Source organism: Manis javanica, chromosome 3, assembly GCF_040802235.1.
Source record: "Manis javanica isolate MJ-LG chromosome 3, MJ_LKY, whole genome shotgun sequence".
Classification (NCBI taxonomy): domain Eukaryota; kingdom Metazoa; phylum Chordata; class Mammalia; order Pholidota; family Manidae; genus Manis; species Manis javanica.
In genome coordinates, this window is record NC_133158.1 from 104,415,136 (window position 1) to 104,436,987 (window position 21,852).

The following is a 21,852-nucleotide window of genomic DNA, read 5'->3' on the forward strand; positions in this document are numbered from 1 at the left end:
CCTTGTCCTTAGACTGTATGTTCTGCATACTGTTCCCATACTAGCAGCCTCTCCAAGGACTTAGCCTTAAGAGGATAAAGTGTTGTTGAGACTATTTGGATGGTATGTACCCGTTTAAGCCTTGCATTTAAGATTTTTTTCAGGTGGGTGCAGAGACCTACTCCTCTTGAGTTCATCCAAAAGAAACCTCACAAGTTCCCATATTAAAACTGCCACCTACCCCTCTGGGTGGCCTGCCTCATTCTTCAGCTTCTCCTTGCCCTGTGTGTATGGGGGTCAGTTTCAGATTTCACCCGGGAAGCTCCTGAGTTTTCAAACAAAGAAATGTGAATGTTAGCATGTTTTCTAGCTTTAGACATGAAACATGCTTTATGTAATACTATAAAATGCATGTTTTTAAAAGATGTTTCCTTCTATAATTATCTTTTACTCCATGCTATTTTTTCATATAGTAGCCCTCCTGCTAAGAGTTTAGTCATTTTACTTTTAAGCAACTCAAATTAATTTTTTTTCAATAGACAGCTAGTAAGTACCTATAATCAAGAAAGCACTTCTATGTTACGAGAAACACAGAAAAGGGGGCCTATTATAAAGAACTGATAGTATAATGCTTTCTGAACTACCTAACTACATTAAATCTGACCCTAACTTTTATTTTCTTTTCACATTAGGCTTGAAGAGTTGATTACAGACAATTACCTGTTATTTATTAGGCATCTATTTTGTTAATCAGACTTATTTAGAAAAAAATATAAATTAGTTATTTGGGAATCTTAGCCAATAAGTTGTCAGCCTGTGATGACTTGGCTTGGTTTTGCACTTTTAAATCAGTTTTTGGCATTGGTAACTATAGTCACTTTGGTAATTAGAGATGAAAGCTGAATTAAGAAGATAGAAATCTATTAATATATAATAATGGCATCAGAGTCACCAATAAATAAAACTGCTTCTCTGAAATCATTAGAATAGAATTTAACTTTCAAAAAATATCTGAACAGGCAATACTCTCACACTTTATTTAAGAAATAAATTACAGAATTATATTATGTACTGATTAGGAAATTGATCTTGCATTTTCCCATTTTTAAGCACTCTGTAGCAGAAAAATTATTACTCTGGATTCAAGGTACACTTTTGCTCTTGAGGCTCAATGAAATTGGGCAGGTCAATTAATCTTTCTCTGTCAATTTTTTTCATTTGTAAATTTGGAGAATCAGACTCATATGTTATATCTAAAATTTCTCATCCCTTTGACTAGCGGGCTATGGAATACAAATGATGATTGTAAGGAGAACAAAACGTTTAGTGTACCACTGTATATTTGATTGCAAGTAAAAGGAAATCCATGCATAGGAAGCTTATAAGCAATTATGATTATTATGACTTTAGATTTCAAATAAGAAAAATGTCTTCTTTCAAATCTACCAAATAATAAATTTAAGTGAAAGGAGTTAAGACAGAAACATTGAATTTGACAACACTTTGGCCTTTCTAACATTGAATGAAGTTAATTTTACCATACTCAGTACCCCCTGTAATTTGAAGAAGATATGCTTAAAGGTGAAATTTTCTGAACATTGATTTTCTTGTATGAACAATGAATTTTGAAGTTACACTTTATGACCAATCCTTAATATTGCCATTTGCTAATTTCAAGGTGTATTAGGTATAATTATTCTTTTAACAAGGGCAGCAGTAAAATGTGTGTTCACATAGCAGGCTTCATGGAAGTTGTCATATTCCTGGTTCTTCCCCACAGCATTTTCCATCCCCACTTTGCAACCAGTATCAGCACTAGTTTCTCAATACCAAAACTTTCTTAAATTAAACTGCTTTATTTCAAGGAAAAGTTAAAGAACAGTTCCTCAGGTGTGTTAAGACAATGGCTGCTTTAACTTTGATTAAATAACTCTACAATTCATTCTGGAATGATTCCAGACCTTTGGTACCAATGCTTTAGCTTAAGTAGGAGCCCTGCCACATTCCCATTTCTGGGAGCTGGTCTTGATGGCTATTCATTAGTGCTGTTATGAGAACAGTTATGATAGCAATGGAGGGATCAAGCCCTAAACAGGTGTGGGATCCAGACAGAGGGCAGTTTTCATGGCAGTAGGCCTGAGATCATTGTGAAATATCAGAAGACATAATTTGAAGTGGTGAGAAAGGAACAGGGCCAATGTCACAGCTGGGAAAGACAATATAAAGCTGGCTGCAAATCTGATGTACGAAAAGGAAATGGGCAACCAAGATATAAAGCCAAAATGGAGTAGAGAAACTAAGAGACCAAGGTTTTAGGTGAGTCTGTAGAAATTTCATACATGGACCAGAGGCCTCCATGCACGCCTCCATTCTGGTTCACCTGGGTACCTTTTGAATGCAGACAAGACACCTACACTGCTGATGTATCTGGTTGTCTTCAAGTCAGTATGAGTGACATCATCCTTGGTTTTATTTTGTATGTGGCAGAGTAATAAGTACACTGAAACAGGGATCACATCATTAAATGGTAAGATATTATTTAAATAAAAACTCTTTGTAGAAAAATGAAATTTATCCAAAAGATGATTAAAATGAACTTTTTAATTCTGGTATGATCTTGAAAGTGGATTTCAATCCAAAAGCAACCAAAAGGAGCAGTGCTTATCTTCCTCAGCCTTCCTGTCAGTTATCAGCCCTCTTCCACTGTTTGTAGTTCTACACATTCATTCAATAGGTATTTACTGAATCTTTGTCATTCTCCAGGGATTCTTCTAGGCACTGGAAATACAGCAGGAACAAAATTATTTCTCCATGCTTTTGTCCACAGAAATGTCTCTGACAAGTCCTCCTAGAAATGAAGTAAATTTTCACGCTTTATGTTTTCTCTTATCTATGAAGTATTTCTTCAACAACTTACTAGTTGAGGTAGAATAAACTGATAAAATTATTTTAACATTCTGGATATGTAGTAGTTTGCTGAATGGAGACTGGATGAATGTTTTGTAAGCAGTCATTTCAGAAACCGTTAGCAATTTATGAACTTTTTGAGCTTGGGTCAGACATGTTTTCGTTCTTGGTGGGGTTCCATTGGGGAGACACTTCCGTATGGAGAGATGAGGCATTTATTCATCCATTTTTCATATTTCCGACCTAATGAAGTTATCTGAATGCAGCTTGTTCCACTTTAAATGTTAAATATGTTATTTTGAACTATAATTGTTGCATGTACATTTAGCAAGACTAGGCCTTTCCAGAAATAGAATGTTTGTCATTTTTATCTTACTGTATACAGATCGTATTAGCTTTAAAACAACAGGTGGTTCTTAAAATTTACCTTCCATCCTCTGCCCTCAAATCATGCCATTCCCAAACATTCATTTATAAGGAGACTGAGAGAAAATGTGTCAGGTTAACAGGACTGCTCAGACTGGCCTTCTAATAGGTTTTTCTACTCATACACTTATAATTAAATGAATATATTTTGTGTAAAGGATGCCAGATGCTTTGGGGTTGCTCTATCCCTTGCATTCTTTCCTTTGGGGGTCTGGTACCTGATACATTTAAACTGAGGGAACAAATACTGAAAAATTAATTTTCCATTATAATTATTGCCTATTTTGGACCACAAGAGGTCACACCATTCTCTATGTAGGGTCAAATTTTGTTCTGGAAGTTAAAGATTGTACTATTAAAAATCCTGAGAAGGAAATGGGATAGGCTTTGGTTTTTAGAGGCAAACAAATTGCTTTTTCTGGGGACCTAGGAAGTTGTTCACAGACTCAGAGAAAGGCAGTGTAGAGCAGGACCTCTCAACCTAACATCTGGGGTAATTCTTCACTGTGGAGGGCAGCCCCATGCACTGTAGGATGCTTATAGTATCCTGGCCTCCACCCACTGGATGCCAGCACTACAATTCCCCAATCATGACAATCAGAAAGTCTATACAGATGTTGTCAAATGTTTCCTGGAGGACAAAATAGTCCTCAGTTGTGAAGGCCTGAGCTGGGGAAATTCTTCTTGAGAAGGTAATTGGTGTCTAAAAAATTGATGGCACTGAGGAAGAGAACCCACCAATAGGACTGTGTAGGAAAATGGAGAAGCAGCCAATAGTCCATAGAACTGGTTTCTCTTTTTAGTGAAGATTTATTTCTTTTTTAGAGAAATTTTGGGTTGACAACAAAATTAAGAGGGGGGTACAGAGATTTCCCAGATGTGTCCTGTTCCTGTACAAGCATAGCCTCCCCTGTTGTAAACATCACTCACCAAGAATGGTACACTTTTAATCAAGGATGAACCTACTTTACCTGAGGGCTCCCTCTTGGTATTGTATATTCAATGGATTTAGACAGTGCATAATGATATATATCCATCATTATATTATCATACAAACTATTTCCCTTCTTTAGAAGTTCTCTGTGCTCTGCCTATATGCTCCCCACTCCTGGCAACCACTGATCATTTTATCATCTCCATAATTTTGCCTTTCGCAGATGTCATACTGTTGGAATCATACAGTATGTAGACTTCTCTGATTGGCTGTCTTCACTCAGTAATATTTATGTAAAGTTTCTCCACGTCTTTTTATGGCTTGATAGCTCACTCCTTTTTAGCACTGAATACTATCCCATTGTCTGGATATGCCAGTTTATCTATTCACTTATTGAAGGACATCTTAGTTGTTTGTTTGCAGTTTTGATAATTATGAATAAAGCTGCTATAAACATCTGTTTGCAAGTTTTTAATGTGGACATAAGTTTCCAGATCTTTTGGGTAAATACCAAGGAACATAGTTGCTAGATCATATGGTTTAAGAATATGCTTCATTTTGTAAGAAACCACCAAACTGTCTTTCAAAGTGGCTGTATTATGTCATCCATTATTCAAATGTGGCTTCTCCATTTATGTTTTGTTGTGTCTCTGTTTTCTCAAGTTTTCATAAGACTTCATTGAACATCTCTGCTTGACCTCTCAGGAATTAAGTCTGTGTTTTAGGCTACAAATAAAATGATACAGAAAGTACAGTCCTGGAGAACTATTTATAAGAGGGTGAAAAGGTAACTTACAGGGTAAAGCAAAGATGGGGGGGGAGATGACAAACAAGTACCAGGTCTTATGTGTGCAACATGCCAGCACTTCTCAAGCATCCTCAGATATTCCTAACAGCAAATGTTAAGTTGGGTTAATTAGACTACTTTTTGAGTAGATGTAGTGTGGAAAGAAAAGTGGAAGTTTGATACTGGCAGATTACAGAAATTAAGAATATTTGGTTACTGACAATATAATTACAGGACTTTTCAACATGTTATCCTAGTAAGTATAATGAGAAATTTCTGGATCCCAGGCAGAAGAATAGGGTTAAAAGAAAATAAGATATTGAAGAGCAGGAGTTTTTCAGTATACCTTAAATTTGACAAATATTTATACATACAGTTTTCTTGAGTCTGATAATTCAACTGAAGGTGATTAAAGGAAGAAGTCACAGGATAAAAACCCTCAGGAAATTCATACATTAAATATAAAATAAAAATAAAATAAGCAGTCAATGCTAATGTGAGTGAAGCATTTTTTGGTCTTCCTGATTAGAGGGCAAATTACTTAGGCAGTAAGAATCCAGTACCTGCAAATGGTCATATTTTTTAACCAAGTTATTTAACTTATAATAGCCTACGAATGTATTCTGTAATATTTTCAAAGCTCTATGGACAAACATATTCAAATTGCAGTGTTATTCATAATAATAAAAATTACAGGAAAACATTTAATGTGTTAGTGTAGGAAACTTGTTAAGCATATTAGGGTGCAGTCCATGTAATCAAATGAAGTTATTAAGTCTATTTTTTCAAAAATTAATGACAATGTAAAATAATAATTTCTATTATAAAACAAGGTAAAATATGACAAATAATATTATTCAAGCCATATTAAGAAAAAAATTATCAAATATTGGAGAAAATGTGCCAAAATATTCAAGAGTAGTTCTGTCTCTTTAATAAGATAGACATTTCTAATTTTTTTCTTATTACTAGAATCCAATAACTTGGGAATATTAAATACTAATGTATAATAAAATATATATATATATATATATATAGATATTTCATTTGTTTATTCTAATAAATTTTACATAGCTCAGCTATGTATCTATTTTCAGTCAATTTTTTCCACAAGTGTTGCGTTCCTTGGCTTTAGGAAGGTCATCAAATCCAGTAACAGGTATTAAATACATATTTATTTAAATATGAAGACCAGTAATTTAACATGGTGGCAGGAAAAATGTGTTATTTTCCTTAAAATAAATGAGGATCATCTCATGTAAATGTAAAATATCTGTGCCCTTAACCTAAATAATTCACATTAAAATAAAATAATGTGTATATTCAAATAATGTGCCATGGTTGTTAAGTAGAATATTAATGATTTGTGGATATAGACGAGGGAATCCCATTGCTACCAGCCGCTTGCCTATTAGTAATAGAAGTGCTTATGTAACTTGAAAATTAACAGAAACATAATTCCATTAAGGAAAAAAACCAAGTCATCCTGTGCAATAAGAGACTTTCAGATTTAATTACGAACAGTACTGCCCTGCAAATGTGCATTTGCTTGAAGTCTGTTCTCTCTCAAGCCTTTATCTGTCTGGAATCACTTGTCAGACATGAAGGATTTGTTGTCTTATATGTAATAACTGCCTCCATGCGAGGATTTGTGCAGACACAAGTCTGGTCAATACTACCCATGGACAAAAAATATGATTTCTGAGTGCTGTGATCAATATTTGGGCAACCAGCACTTCACATCATGATCCTTGTCATATCAAATAGGTTCATTGCCAGCCACTGCTTGATTCCTTTTTCCTTCCCACTTCGTCCCGAATAGATTCTCAAAGTGGTGTCCATCACTGCTTTGACAAGTTTGTATATGTTTGTTACATTTTCTGCTGTCATTATATTTGCCAAGGATGTCTCAGTGAAGAAAAATATAATACCCCTTATAGTTAAGAAAATATTATTCTGGCAAGTGGCAAATTAGAGGCGGTTATTGCATAATTTCAGAGCGAAGTGAGCAATTATTTGCCCAGAGGGAACATGAAGTAGCCATGAAGGAAAATGACCCCATGTATCTTGAAGGAAATTAAAAAGTAAGAATCTGTGACAATTAGGGTGCTTCAGTGCCATAAATCTCTCTGTTTCTTAAATTTTATCCAGAACTGCTAAGAAGTAAAGCATTTGCAAGGGAAGGTGTTAAAATCTAAATTCTACCACTAACGTAGCTACTGTCAGATATTCACAAACAGCCTGGTAAAATATCTTAAGTGTTGTATTAAGAAAGTTGAAATTATTTTCAAAGACACGATCATTAGGAAAAGTGGCATTATTGGAGACGGAAAGGCAGTAGCAGGATCATCTATTTATACAGGTTTCAGGTGATCTGCCTATACACACAGTGGATGTTTTTCTTCCTTTTTGGTAATAAAAAACGTCAAAACAGGCAATTTTCTAGACAAGTAAATGAATAGGTATAATGGTTGTGACATTTTAAAAATATAAATGAAAACGCAGAATATCCCATTTCCTAATAGTATGATCTTAACACACATGAATTCTATCAACAAAGAGACTTAACAAAAATAGCATCAGAAATACACAAACACAGAAAGAACGTTTGAATCCTGCCTGCAGCACACCATTCATGTCTAGGATCTATGTGGAGATAGTATCCCTGCATGCTTTTTGCAAGAACAGATTGCAGATGGAAGAGGAAGAATTTTCTGGGAAGATAATTTCTACATATAATGCACCTTACCGTTTTTTTAAATCTCTTTGCTACTCCTTCATGTTCATTTTATTGATTCTTTTAAAACAAATTTATCTGCTTTCATTTAACCATGCATCCAGGCCCGTTGGTATTTCCTACTACTAAGCTTTTCATAGATTCCTGATTTCTGTTCAACTTTCTCATTTTTATAAATGAAATAACTAGAGCCCCAACCAAGCCTTTGAAACACTGCCTCAGGTAGATGGAGACTATGACATATTGTCTTAAATGTAATTTGTGAGTCACATAGGCGGTAGGATGCATTTCTATACCTTTTATATCCTACCCAGTACACATGGCTTAGTCATGTTCAGAGATGTTACATTTGGTAATGACACTCAATGTCTGCACAATGGAAAGCATGACTTTGGAGTGGAGAGAGGTACAGTGGGCAAAGGCAATTTATCTACATGTTGTTCTCACACTGCCAATCTGTTACAAAGCAGAACTGACCAAGGCAAATGTCAGGCTGTATATCACTTCATCACTGCAGTGGGGAATGAATGTGCTTCTGATGGAGCTCTGGAGAGGCACTTCTATCTTGGCTAAGAAGCAGTTTAGGCTAAAGTGTAGGAAGGCTTTCTCTATGTGCCACCTTGCTACTGAGACCTCAGAGCAACATGAATTTAGGCTAACTATGGGAAAAACCCATGAAAGCCTCCTAATAATTTTCCTGTGGGCTACAATTCAAGTCTGGAGGTGGAGACAACCATTTTGGCGCCTCTTGATCATGCATGCCTGAAAGTTTGCAAATATTAGTAAAATATGGCCCTACAGCCCTTTCCAATTCCATCCAACCTTTCTATTTTATACTCTATACTTTTTTCAAGTTAGACTTCTGTTCTCTACACAGGTGTGTGCTTTCACACCCCCAGGCTTTGCTTAAGCACCTCTCTGTCCTGCCCACATCTCTACCTACCTAATTTCTCCTTTTTCTTCAAAGCTTCCTAAATCTTCTCTTAATCCCCTATTCAGAAACAATCCCCTCCTGTTATGTCACAATAGCAGTTTGTTTCCACTTTTCTAATGACTTCTTTACAATCTGACTTATATGACCAAATTTTGTGTTTATGCCTGATCTCTCTAACAAGACTATGAACAAATTGAGGGCAGGATCAATAGCTTTATCACCTTTGTATATTCCTGAGTACCAATGATTTTTTGTTCTGTTTCCATACACAAAGGTACACATACACACACAGTTTGTACACAGTCTTACGATAACCTCTGCTCACAAATTTCATTGATGGATTACTGATATACTCTCTCCTTCCTCCACCTCACCCTAAGATTTAATATCTAAATTACATCAAAGGGTACCAAATTTTCCTGCTGCGTAGTTCAACCCTTAGCCTGAGATATAAGTAATTCAACTTCCAACACTAAAGAGGAGAATCAAATTGTCAAGATTACCAGGACTCTGTGTTCTCTGTGTGTGTGTGTGTGTGTGTGTGTGTGTGTCATACGCACTTGGCCACTCTTGGTATCACATTGCAAAATTGCAGGTTTGCCACAGGTAGTTAACCTTTCATCTTTCTTCTGTGACTTTGTGTTGTGTATATGGCATTTCTTGATTCCCTAACCAAGAACTGATGAAAATAGAACTAGTCATTTTTCTTTCAAATCTATAAATGTGCCGTTTCCACTTTTTCCTGAAAAGAGCTGACTGTGAGCTTACTTAGTATAGTTGCTTCTTCCCAAAATGGGGAAACGGTGTGGGGAGCCTAGGCAAGACAACACTCTAAATATATTGTCCTAAATACACAACTATAAAATCAAAAGGGAAGAAGAGGGCCTCAGATGAGAGGGCCATTGCTTAGAGGAGGTCAGCCATGTGAACGCTGAGAGGTGGCTTTGCCCCTCCACTCTGCAATAATCCCATCCCGCCAGGCCAAGTAAATGGATCTTCTGTATAAAGATTATGTTCTGCCTGGGGAACAGGAATCCCGCACAGTATCTCCCCTATGCATGTCAGCTTGTTTCTAGTCTCACCCCTTGCCCTCCCAGAAGCAACAAAACCTCTATTTCAGCACCGAATCGGGGCGTGTGCCTGTGCGTGGGCTGGGGCTGGAGGGCTGGATTCTGAGCTCTGCAATTCACTTCCGTGTCCTCACAGAAGGCAATGGCCTCGCTGTGTCTGAGGTGAGGCGGCTGAGTTCCCTAAGGAAGGAGAACGGATGTGCGGAGGAAAGGATCCATTGTCAGTTCCAGCGGGTCGCGCTGACCCAGACGCCCGACAGAAGCTGAAATCAAAATGACAAACCTTTTTCTACCATCCGCCAGAAATAGTATGCCCCAAAGGGCAGAGAAGTGTTAGCTTTGGGCGCGTGTCACGACTCCATCACTTCAGTTTACACGAGCGCGGACACGCAGGTGTGTGCATGGAGTGGAGTACAACTCCTCAGTACATTTCCAGGACCTCCCACGGTGCGCCCCGCCTGCCCAGTGCTGCGCGGCGGGGACCGAGCGCAGGGGCCGCCAAGTGTGAGGGGAGACTCTGGACTTGTCCAAGGACGCGGCCAACGCGGACAGTGCCGGGGCGCGCAGCCCCTCCGACGTCTCGTCCTCTCCCTAGTCTCTTTCCCTTAAGCTACCTGTTCTCAACAGCGGCGGGTCGGCCTGGATTAGAAACCCCGAGCACATCTTTCCGTCTAGAGCCCGAGGCCACAGGCACGGTAGACACTAGAGGACAACTGCTTCCGTCCTGCCGCGGAGGCGCGGGGAGCGTGGGAAGGGGGCAGCCTGCCGAAGACTCGAGCGCGAGGGAGGGAGAGTCGCAGAGAATCCTCCCCCCCCCCACGCCCTTGGAGGCGAGCTGCAGCAGACGCCACGCGCCCAGCTCCCCGGCTCCTGCTACAGCGGGCGCGCCCGGAGCGCGGGGTCCGCACCGCCTCAGCTGCCGCAGCCCCAGCCGCCCGCCTCCGCGCCCCGGCCGGCGGCGTCGCCGGAGCCGAGACTGCCCTCCCGCCCCTCCCCCTCGGCTCGGGGCTCCTGTCCGCGCGCGGATCGCCGTCAGGCCGAGCCACCGCCGCCGCTCGCACACGGGCTAGTGCCAGCCAGACCGCGGCGGCCCCGCGGGCCGTAGGCGTCGGGAGCCGAACCCACGTCTCCGAGCTCGACTGCGGACGAATCCTGGGGCCGCGCTTTCCGAGGGAAGTGGCCGCCGTGCGGCGCGGAGGGATACGCCTCTGCTACGCCGCGCCGCCCCTCTCCGCGCCCGCGCCCCCGCCCCCGCCCCCTCCCTTCCCGCCCGGCCCTGCTGCCGCCGCGGCGGCTAGTGCCGCCGCCGCCGCCGCCGCCTGGATATAGTGCGGCAAGGAGCGGAGCTTACAGTCACTTTGCGAGGAGGAGCGCGCGGGCTGCGGGCGGCTGGGGCACCCGGAGCGGCAGCGGCGCTAGCACAGGCGGCCGTGGCAGCGGAAGGTTCTCTCTCCAGGGCTGGACTCAATAACTTTGGAACTGTCCACCAGTGTCACGTCCTGAACATGAGCCTCCTCTCCTTCTACCTGCTCGGGTTGCTTGTCAGTAGCGGGCAAGGTAGGAGTGTGGTGCTTTATTGCATTTACTTTCCCTCCCCCTTCCACCCATCCAAAAGAGGCAGAGGGAGGCACAAGAAGAATTAAATGAAAGAACTAAAGTTACAGTTATTGTTGTTATTACTATTTTCGCCCCATTCTTTTAGCTGCCGCTTCAAAATTGTTATTTGTTCTGTGGAGACCCTTAAATAATACAAAATACAGAATTGGAGATGGGCATTGGTAAGCAGGAGATCGAGGCAAACTGCTTCTTTTTCTGAGATCTTGGTTTTTTCTGATTTTTATCATCAAAAATTGGATGAGAATGTTAAATATCTGAGATTATGGAAGGAAAGGGGTACGATGGTGTTTTACAGAAGCAGCAAAAACTATCAGTATTGAACTCGTTTGTGAAATATCTCTGTTGCGTGCAAAAAAATTCAATTCCTAGAGACTCTTTTTTTTCCAAGACCCCTTTTTTTCTGACTATTAAGTGAACGATGATGGTTTATTTCTATTGGAAACCAAGAGGGGGGCCATGGATATTGTGTGTAAGAAAGCAAATGGATAAAACTAGGGATGTGTTGCAGTCATTCATTTTCAACTCCCCGCCCCCCCTTAATACATCAGGGTTGAAAATTTTTATAACATCAGCTGGTAATTTATACCTGTAAGGGGTGTTTAGTTTTTGCAGAACTGGTGGGATTATTATCTCTTAAAAAAATTATTAGTTTACTAGAATAAACTGGGAGAATTTGTGGAAGCTACCTCTGTTTATCTGTATAGATGTGAATTTATCTTGCTTTGTTTAGATACTTCATTCACATAAAATATATTTATAATAAATGGAGGCATTTTCAACTGTCCAGATAAGTTTGGACATTTAATTGGGGACAAAAAAAAAAAATGCTGAAACATGCATTGGTGAAAGAAGAAGAAAATGGCAGTGATTCTGTGACGTGTTTTAATAACAGAGAATGTTATATTATTAGTGTAGGATGAATTTTTTTTGAGAAAAAAAATAAATTACAAGACTAGTTAAAATATCTCCACTATATTCAATTCTAACCTTTTTTGCCTCCTCTGTGTTGCCCATTTGGTCCAGCAGGGGGTGGTAGAACTCCATTTTAAGTCCAGAAATGGTTGTTTCTTCTCTTTCCACACTCACTGGGTCCTTCTATCATTCTTCAGCAGGGCTTGACATTTTGGATATGAAGCTTTCCTTTCTCTGCCCTTCTCCTCTCTAAAGCTGTAGTGTTAGTGGCTTGTGAAACATGATTGGATGCAGATTTTATGTTCAGAAAGCAAACCCTGGATGTTGCTATAGTTTGTAAAGTGTCTTGGTAAGATACTGTTCATTTTCCCTTAATAACATAGAGTATGCAAAATTTCAGTCAGAGCAAAATTGCAGATATGGCCATCTGAAGCCACTATTCCCTGTCAGTTAATTTAATTGCTATTATAGCAGAGATCAACATACACTTTATTCCCTACATGTATGCTATTTTAATTTTTGCAGAGCTGCTGATTATGTTTAACTGTTCTTTTACAATGTGGTCAGGTATTTTTGAATACTAAGAAGCAGTTCCTGAAAACTGCAGTTCAAATACCACTGCAAGTGACCAAGTGTAGATAGTGTGGAGCAACATGGGGGCTTAATAGGAAGCAAGTTTATGCAAACTTATGATTACACTGTGACTGGTTTGGAGAAGAAAAATGTTTCAGTAGTGAATCTGAATTTACCATTGTAGACATTAATGTGTCTAACATGTTGGAATTTGGGGGATATAAGGGAAATCTAGGGATGTTTAAATCATACACACAGACACATATAATTTGGTCTATGTCTGTAATATATCTGAAATTGTGATTCACCTAATTTGTAACTAAGAATGCAGGGTAATTACACAGAGGGGCTTTAAGACTGAAGCATGCCTGAAGGGGAGCCCATCTTCACTGTAACAAAACAGGGAAGGAGGAGAATATCATTCTAAAGGCGCTCTATGGAGTGCAATTTAAAAATGCATGGCACTCATAGAGGCATAGATGCATATCAGGTAGACTTAGCTTTTGTCAAATGGAATATATAATACTTCTGGGCCATGTCTTAATGAAGTCGGAGATGCTCGGAAACAGCAATCCTGATCCTGTGTCCAATTCTATGCTAGTGTTTTGTTCTCCAATTAAGGATGCAGCAGCAACTATCAGACACATGGCTGGAGCAATTTTTTAAAAATGTATCTTGTGTAACTCATAATTTTGTTTATTCTTTTATAAATGGGGCCACAGAAAACCTCCAGTCAATGATCCAGGGGCTTGCCTCTGGAATACTAAAATCCTAGCTTGCTGATTTATGTGTCCCACAATATACTTGCAGGGGATTTTACGAAGCATGATTGAAGCTATTGCTTTGGAAAGCAGTGTGCAGTTAGACTGGGGAAGGCATCGATGATGCATTCCCTTTTAAGTAGTCAAAACGTTTTGAACTGCAGCAGTTGAATAGGAGAAAATGACAGAAATGAAAAACTGACTAACCTAAGTGGATGCCAATACCGTAATTAGCTAACAAGGCCTAATAGTTCTAACTTTCAACACAAGGTTATTGTTCTCTGTAGTGAGAGCCTTTTTATTGTAGCAGAAATGCTCCTTTAAGAGCCTCTCATTTCCACTGTAAGATTAGTATCTAATGAAGTAAGATTGGGACTTAATTGACGAGTCTGAATTTAGTTGTCAAAGGAAAGGAGGTTCTGTAACTCTAACTTCTGCGATTATTTTTCCTTTGTCTTCAAAATTTGGTTATAGCCTCTGTCATGATAAATCTCAAGTGATCACTTGAATCTGTGATTCCCAGTGCGTTTGTTGTTTAGATCTATGCAATTTTATATTCCCAAGTTGTAGTAAATATGGGTTGCTTACCTGAAGCTTTTTAAATTTCTAAAATCACTTTCTTCTTTAAAAATTACTCAACTATGATTAATAAATACTATTACTGGATGTTCACATATATAATATAGAAGTATTGTTGTATGGAAATGTAAGGTAAAAATAGAGCTATTCACCTCTCTTGCAATCCAGTTCAACCATACACAGAACACTTACTAAGCCAAAATCATGGGGATATGGAGTGAATTGTCCAATTAATTCATTCAACTTACAGGTACTTGTTCACATTTACTCTTTCTGGTGAAGTGTTAGTAAGTCATGTTCATTAGAGAAGTGTACCTTCCAAAAATAAAGTGCAGGTGTGTGGGTGTTTACTAGTTTCAGGTCCAAGGAAGGTCTTCACAAACCTGTCTTCCTTGTAAGCTGTTAACACGGTTACAGCTCCTCTCATATCCTTTTTCTGTCTCCCTGCTCTAATTCTTTGATGTTAACCTCTTTTGCAATGTTTCTGTTGAATAGACTCTATATTCATTTCACTTAGAAATAGATAGGCTGTGCAAATTAATACTGTTACTATCAAAGAATAACCCAGAGAATTTCCTTCCCTGCTTTCTGCCAAAGGAGTTAAACAAAGCATTTGGTCACTTTAATTTCTGATGCTGAATTGGTGCCCACAGAGCAAGAAGAGAAGTTGGTGGGTCCCGAGTGTCCAATGATTCTTTTCAATGACACAGGGGGGCTAATGTTCTCCCAGAGGTAATGTCTTATTAGAGAAGCAATTAATGGAACAAAAGACAGTACAAGAAAGTCAAACTTAATAAAATTTAATAAATGGCTTTCTTTCAAACATAGAACTAGTTTGTAATGGAACTGAGAAATGAGTTACATACAGAAGTTGAGGTAGTAACCAAGCTGAACAGTGTAATTTGTTTTTGTCTGTTTCCTTGTGAGAGAGCAATGGGAATGGAAACAGGGTTGTCAATCTGACGGCCCTGGAGCTAGTCCTGCTGCTTTCTCTGCTTTTGACATTTGGGAAATAATTTTAATTTATCTGTTTTCAGGTCATCTCTCATAGCAGTGGACTTGTGAGAGCATGACGAGAGTGCTTAATAAATAGTAGAATGGATCTGAATTGCTTTTGTTTTTGGGACCAAAATAAAATTAATCCTCTGGGTGTTGATATATGCAAAACTAATTTACTAGTTTTAATATTCTTATAAAAGGAATATCATTATTTTTCAAGTTTTATTTACTTAGATTCTCATTTCCTTGCACCCTTTATACTATCCTAATTATATTAAAGATAGCCCTATTAAGGGGATTCTAAATTAGTTTTAATTTTACAAATTATATGATTATGAGAACACTTGAAGATGTAACCAGTGCATTAATGCTTTTATTAAATGTAATATTCCTGGACTTCATAGAGCCAAGGTATTTTTAATTGTTCAGCCAATAAAAGTGCTTTTATATGGCACTCTTAAATATTTTAATAACTTTTAACTATTTACAATGATAATAATAATGGTGATCCCAAGTAGCTATCAGTGTACTTCCTAGTTTCACATATTCACTTGTACCACTAACAATTTATCCTATATTATAGGACATTTTAGGAAGCTATGGTGTAATGAATCAGATTTGACTGAATAAAATAGGATTTTGGTTTTTTTTGTTGCCAAAACTAGCAAGGAAGGAAAAAGAACACTGGATTTGAAATCAGAAGACCTTGAACATTAAGAGTCTCTTGACTTTGAAGAGGCAACTTAAACTCTCAGAACTATAATTTTTTTTTTGAAATAAGATATAAACATATCTGGTTAGTTGTCTTTGCTGTACCGCCATGAGGATCAATTGTGATAATAGATATGTGCAGACATGTAAATGTAAGCTGTATTATTCTAGACATTGTTTATATTTTTTGGTATAATATGCATATAGATAAATCAGTCTGTGGTTTAAAAAATCTCATTCATTCAATTTTTTAAAATTATCATAAGCTGTTCCATGATTATAAAAAAATATTGAGGGGGCAGAGATAATCTAACTCATTGATAAGGGTGGCATATTCATTTATTCATTCATCAAACATTAATTGCCTATGGTGTCTCAAACACCTTTTTAGGCAGCATTCTGAGAATGGCTGCACAGGTTGTATGACAGACAACTTCAGGGGGCACCTCTCATAGTCATGGTGATAGAATACTTATTTATTTTCACAATTTTCCAGCAGATGGCAATACAAGGTCCTGAGGAATGGGTTTCTTTTTTGTATCGTGAATCCCTTCTGTGAGCCAACATTAGGCTGCTATTAGTCACCAAGATGCTTAGCATGGGTATATAAGATTAACTACTTAATAAAGGTCAAGTAGGAAAGTAAAAGGGTTAATAACTAGAGCTCTGATCTTTAAACTTTTTCAGTTCTCCAAACACCAAACTTCTGCAGTGATTTAAAAAAAAAATTGAACACTTCAGCCTAAAGCAATGCTAATAACTTAAATTCTGTGTTATTTTGTCAGTTAATCAGGTAACAAATACTTGTTCAGGCCTTAATATGAATATAATGCCAGCATCTTATAACAGTATAGAACAGGTGTTCAAAGTGCTTTTGACCACCTTATAATTAATGATCATCAATATTCCAAGGGACTATTAACTTTATTTTATGGATGAAGAAATTGAAGTACTGAGAAACCATATGATTTGCTTGTATCAGTTATAGTTAATAGTTGTCTAGATTTAGGGTTAGCTTTTATCACTTCTAGTTCAGTGCCTATTTTTTAACGTATTAACGTATTTGTTTGAAAATTTGCATGTGTGGGGTGGGTAGAACATAGAATTCAACATTGATAGTTGAGAAAACAAAAAATAGAAATTAAAAAAACAGGTAAGTATATGAGAGATCAATATGTTGCTCAACAAATTGTTACAAGATGACAAAAGAGATCATATAATTAATTAAAAATTAAGTGGTCTAAATAAGTTCCTAGGAACTCAGCACCTAGAAACAGCTAAAACGTGCTGAGTGTTTACTATCTGCCAAACTCTACTATAAGTACCAACAATGCTCTAATTATCATATTATTTTATTCCCCTTTCACACTTGAGGGCTATGAGGCATAGAAAATTTAAAACAAAGCTAGGAAACGAACATTTGAATTTAGGGCATCTTACAAAGACTTGCCTGTGCACTAGGACACCACCTTGCCACTCACTGAAGCAGAAGGGGCTTCTACGTGGTGAGAGTAAGTGGAGAAAATAATACAAGGATTGAAAACATGGGTGAGCGAGTAAGGAAAGGAGGCAATGGTCAAAGGACAGAAATAATCCAAATTAAGTTAAGGGTTTTGAAATGTGAACTGTTGGACTCAATTTTGGAAATATCGGTGAGACTGGAAGACAAAAAGGCCTTGAGGTTAAGCTAAGTTGGACTCCTGTGTAGATCTTTGGAAGCCATTGTTTGTGGGTGCCATTTAATCAGGAATGATTAAAGTCTTGATTTGTTTTTAAGTCTACTGGCCATGTGTGGGGTAGGCCAGAGGAAAATGAAGAAAGAAGTAGGCAAGAAACATGTTTTTGTGGAAGAATTAATGGATCTTAACAACACATTCAGTTTAGGAAATGGGGAAGAAGGAGGCTTTTGAACTTTTAAGCCAATTTGACAGAAAGAATGGTTATCTTAATAGACATAGGAAAATAAAAAAGAAAATCATTTAGTTTAGGTAAGAGTTGGTTTTTTTCTTGGTTTTGTTTTTATTTTTTTTTATTGTTTGTTATTTTCTATAATGATACATTGTTATATCTGTGGAACATCTAGATAGAAATGTCGTCAATAAATTTGGAAAGGCAGACTGTTGATCTTTGTCATTTCTTCAGAATCTTTCTCCACTTAACTTAGATGTTTATCTTATTCTTCCACCATTGTTTATGTCTAATATTATTTAGTATATGTTTGGAATTTTAGGTAAAATCTCAGAAGCATGTAGGTTAAATCTGCTTTTGTTATGTATTCACTTCATTTTCTCTGTTTATCTGTAATTTTTTTAATGTTGTAACTAAAAACAAAACATGACAAAAAAAAAAAAGAAAAGAGAAACAAAAAAGACACCAAAAAAGCTAAACTGAACTAAAAACAAAACAAAAAGTAAATTTGATATTGAATATGTAGAGTTGAAAAATTTCCTATTTGTATCTGAAGAAGCTAATACTTTTGAGTACCTACTCTATGCCAGGGAACTGTGCTGGGAATTTTCACTTATCTCATTTAATCCTGATAAAAATCACGTTTGATAGATGATGTTTTGAGCTCGAGAGTGTCTCATTTGCTTAGAGCTCATAAGTATGTTCTATTGCTGACATCCAAATTTATAGCTAAGAAACACCAAATTGATTTAAAATACAGTTCAGTCTTTTCTGCTTCAGTGTGTGTTTCTTTGATGAATGTTACCTTATAACTATTGGTAAAAAGGGATATGATACAAGAATTGTGTGGATCCATGTAAGATTTCTTTAGCTCATTAATTTTTAGGTAATTAAGAACAATCTCATAATTACATAAGAGAAAGCCTTAGCAATCTATGAAGATGTTAAGAAAAACATGAAAACAATCAACTCAAGTAGCTTCCTTTATTGCAAGTGTTTGTTTAGTTTTAAAAAGTATCTTGTTTTCCACCATGTTATATTATCCGGCAATTTTGAGAGAGTTGCTGAAGAAACTGGGAAGTCACTTTTTTCTGTATTAATATGATATGCTTGCTGTTTACTTTTTTGTTTGTTTGTTTGTTTTTTATTTTTTAAAGGCTACACCCTGGATCATAAGTTTTCATTTTAAAGTTAATGCCCTTCAGGCCTTGCATCTTGAAAGAAGATGCAAAAGATAGGTACAAATAACCAGTAGAGATTCAATTATGCTAGTATTTTAATTAAGAATGCTATGGTTTTTGTTAGCATTTGATCACACATTTCTGTAGGTTTTTCAATGTTCTGACCTTTAATCTTGTCTTTTCTCATAAGCCATCATATATTTTTACTGCACAATTTTGTAGATACTAGAGTATTTCAGTGATGCAAATACGATGCTAGAGCAGAAACACATGTCACTACTAATAAAATAAGGCAATGTAATTTAGCTAAGACCTATTATATAGTATAAGACCTATTATAGTATACAGTAAGCCCCAATTTAAGAAAATAAGCACAGTTGTACTTTGTTCTAAGTATTAGTAAGATGGTTTGTGGACAGTATTTCTATTACTGTAACTTGTCCATTCCAATTAGTTTTCTAGTAACTATAATTGTAGTCTTTCCAATTATTTTTATATTTATTGCCGTACTTAATTCCTCTCTATTTATTATTATCTACCAGTCAGAAATATTGAACATATTGTCTGAGCAGAGCACTTGCTCTTTATATTATAGTGAAAACTTTGTGTTCTCCATGAAAGAAATGTTAAACACGCATTATGTGAAGGTTAAAATATAACATTAAGTATTGTGTATCTTTGTTGAAGTCTGGCCAATTCTTACCTGTTTTTGATTTTTTTAATTTGTTTACTTAGATAAACCACTTACAACTTAAAACCAACTGAAATTAGGTAAATTTTCCATCCTATTCACTCCTTTTTCATATTCTTTACCATAGAGTAGCAGGCATCACAGTACCTAATCTATAGATTATATACTAATGCTTCAAATAAGGTTAAATTATTTGAATTTTCAGAGTATTAGAGTTACAGTATAAAATATAGTGTTTTAAAATGAATGTATTGTACACTGAGACATAGTAATTGACAAAAACTTTTTAGTGAACTTAATTTACCTACTTAAAGTTCCACAATTATCCTGAAAGGTAGATATTATTCCTGATTTAGAAAAGAGGAAAACGAATCTCAAAGAGGTGTAATTACTTGCCTAAGAAGGAAGACACAAAAAAATGGTAGACCTAGGACTTGATATAAATATTTTACTTTAGAATACAGCACATTTTCTTATTATAGTGTTTCTGCTTTTACTATTAACTATGTTTTTCTCATATCCATGGAGTAATTCTCAGAAATAACTTTGTACTACAGTACATACTTTATATCACCATTTTCTTCAAAGTCACTTTTGGACTGTGTTTATTAGACACATGCTGTTAATTTTAATTAGAGGTCTGCCTTTCATTTGAATTATTTGGACATTCCTGATATAGAACTGTTATGACTTACCTTTTATTCATTTGCACAATGCTGTTTTCCTCAACCTCGTGTCTGTTCCTATGTACACCAAACATTATTGCACCATTCCTGGAATTCCCAGACTTGGACCCTGTGTCTACATAGCCCAAGATTTTACACTTTTCCTGACTTTCTTTGTCTAGGAAATCGCTGTTATTTTTCTTCAGGACTGAGCTAAATCACCTCATCACTGAAGATACCTTTCTTTCTTTCATTAATTGCCTATTATCTATTAGTCAATGTGCAAGGCATTTGGAGAGTCAGTCAAAGAGGGTAATATACCTGACTTCTGCATGTCGAACTTCACCGTACTCTGCTGTGACCTTCCATGTGAACTCCATGAGGGCAAGAAAGTCTTTCCATGGCAGCTTCACATGAAATACACTAGGTTAGAGGGTTCTCTGTATATTAACATATATATTACTGAGACAGATAGATGCTTAGCAAATATGTGCCCAATGATTATTTAAATATTACCTAGCAGGAGTAAAACAAAATGACTGACTATTTAAAAATATATTTACTCTTGACTTTGTATAATGATTTGGTTTGTTGGGAATATACTACATATCAATTTGAGTATTTATTTTAAAATTTTTGTTTATATCATTGTGCATTTGATGGGCCCTCATTAAATATGTACATATTTATAAAATAATCAAGTCACAGTGATTATTTATTTCAGGAGGAATAGCAAAGATGACCTGTCTTATTTCTTATACTGAAAATGAAATAGACTTGGAATAAACCAAACTTTAAACCTTGCTATAATATTTGTTCTTTTGAAGACTTATATGAGGCACAGAATATAGTTATGTAGTTGAGATTTCAGTCTTCAATAAATACAGAAATAAATGAGAGAGATACAATATGTTGATAATTAAAGAGATTAGATATTGTCAATAGTAAATGTCTGATATGTCAATAGAGGTGGGATTTAAAGTCCTCAAAACCAAGATAATCCCCTGTGGCTAATTAAAAGTTGATTATTCAATCAATGATTATTGAACACCAATTCTAAACTGAATGTATAGAAAGACAAGTAAGAGAATATTTGTTTTACCTTATTTTTTCCATAGGCACTTTGATTTTGTCTCTTTTTTAAAAAATGAAATTCAATTTAATCTCAAAAAATTCTCTTGTTTTGTAGCCATGTTTTGTCATAATTGTATGGTATTCTCTAAGTCTGACTTTAGTGATAAAAGTATTTGAGTTAACTGAACAGAATACATTTTCAGATACTCTAGAATATTTTTATCACCTATTTATTTGTCTGCCTACCATTTATCCACTAATATCACCAGTATTGTGTATGCCACTTTAAATTTGAAAAACAGTTTACAACTAAAGATAATAATACTGCTTCTAATTCATCCATTTTTACTTTAATTTTTCTCCCTAAATTTTCACATAATTTATAATCACTTTAATTGGTTATCTAC

The 21,852-nt window shown here is 36.7% G+C and overlaps 1 protein-coding gene across 3 annotated transcripts in view; it reads left to right on the forward strand.

Annotated features, from left to right (window-relative positions):
- Positions 1-11,079: 11,079 nt before the first annotated feature.
- Positions 11,080-21,852, forward strand: part of NCAM2 (neural cell adhesion molecule 2) — a 508,052-nt gene continuing 497,279 nt past the window's right edge. For all 3 annotated transcript variants that reach the window (XM_073231839.1, XM_037012663.2, XM_037012664.2), the window contains exon 1: positions 11,080-11,331. Coding sequence is in view for 2 of the 3 variants with exons in the window: in XM_037012663.2 (XP_036868558.1) it covers positions 11,280-11,331 (52 nt within the window). In the remaining variant the exon portion in view is untranslated. The remainder of the gene's footprint in view (positions 11,332-21,852) is intronic.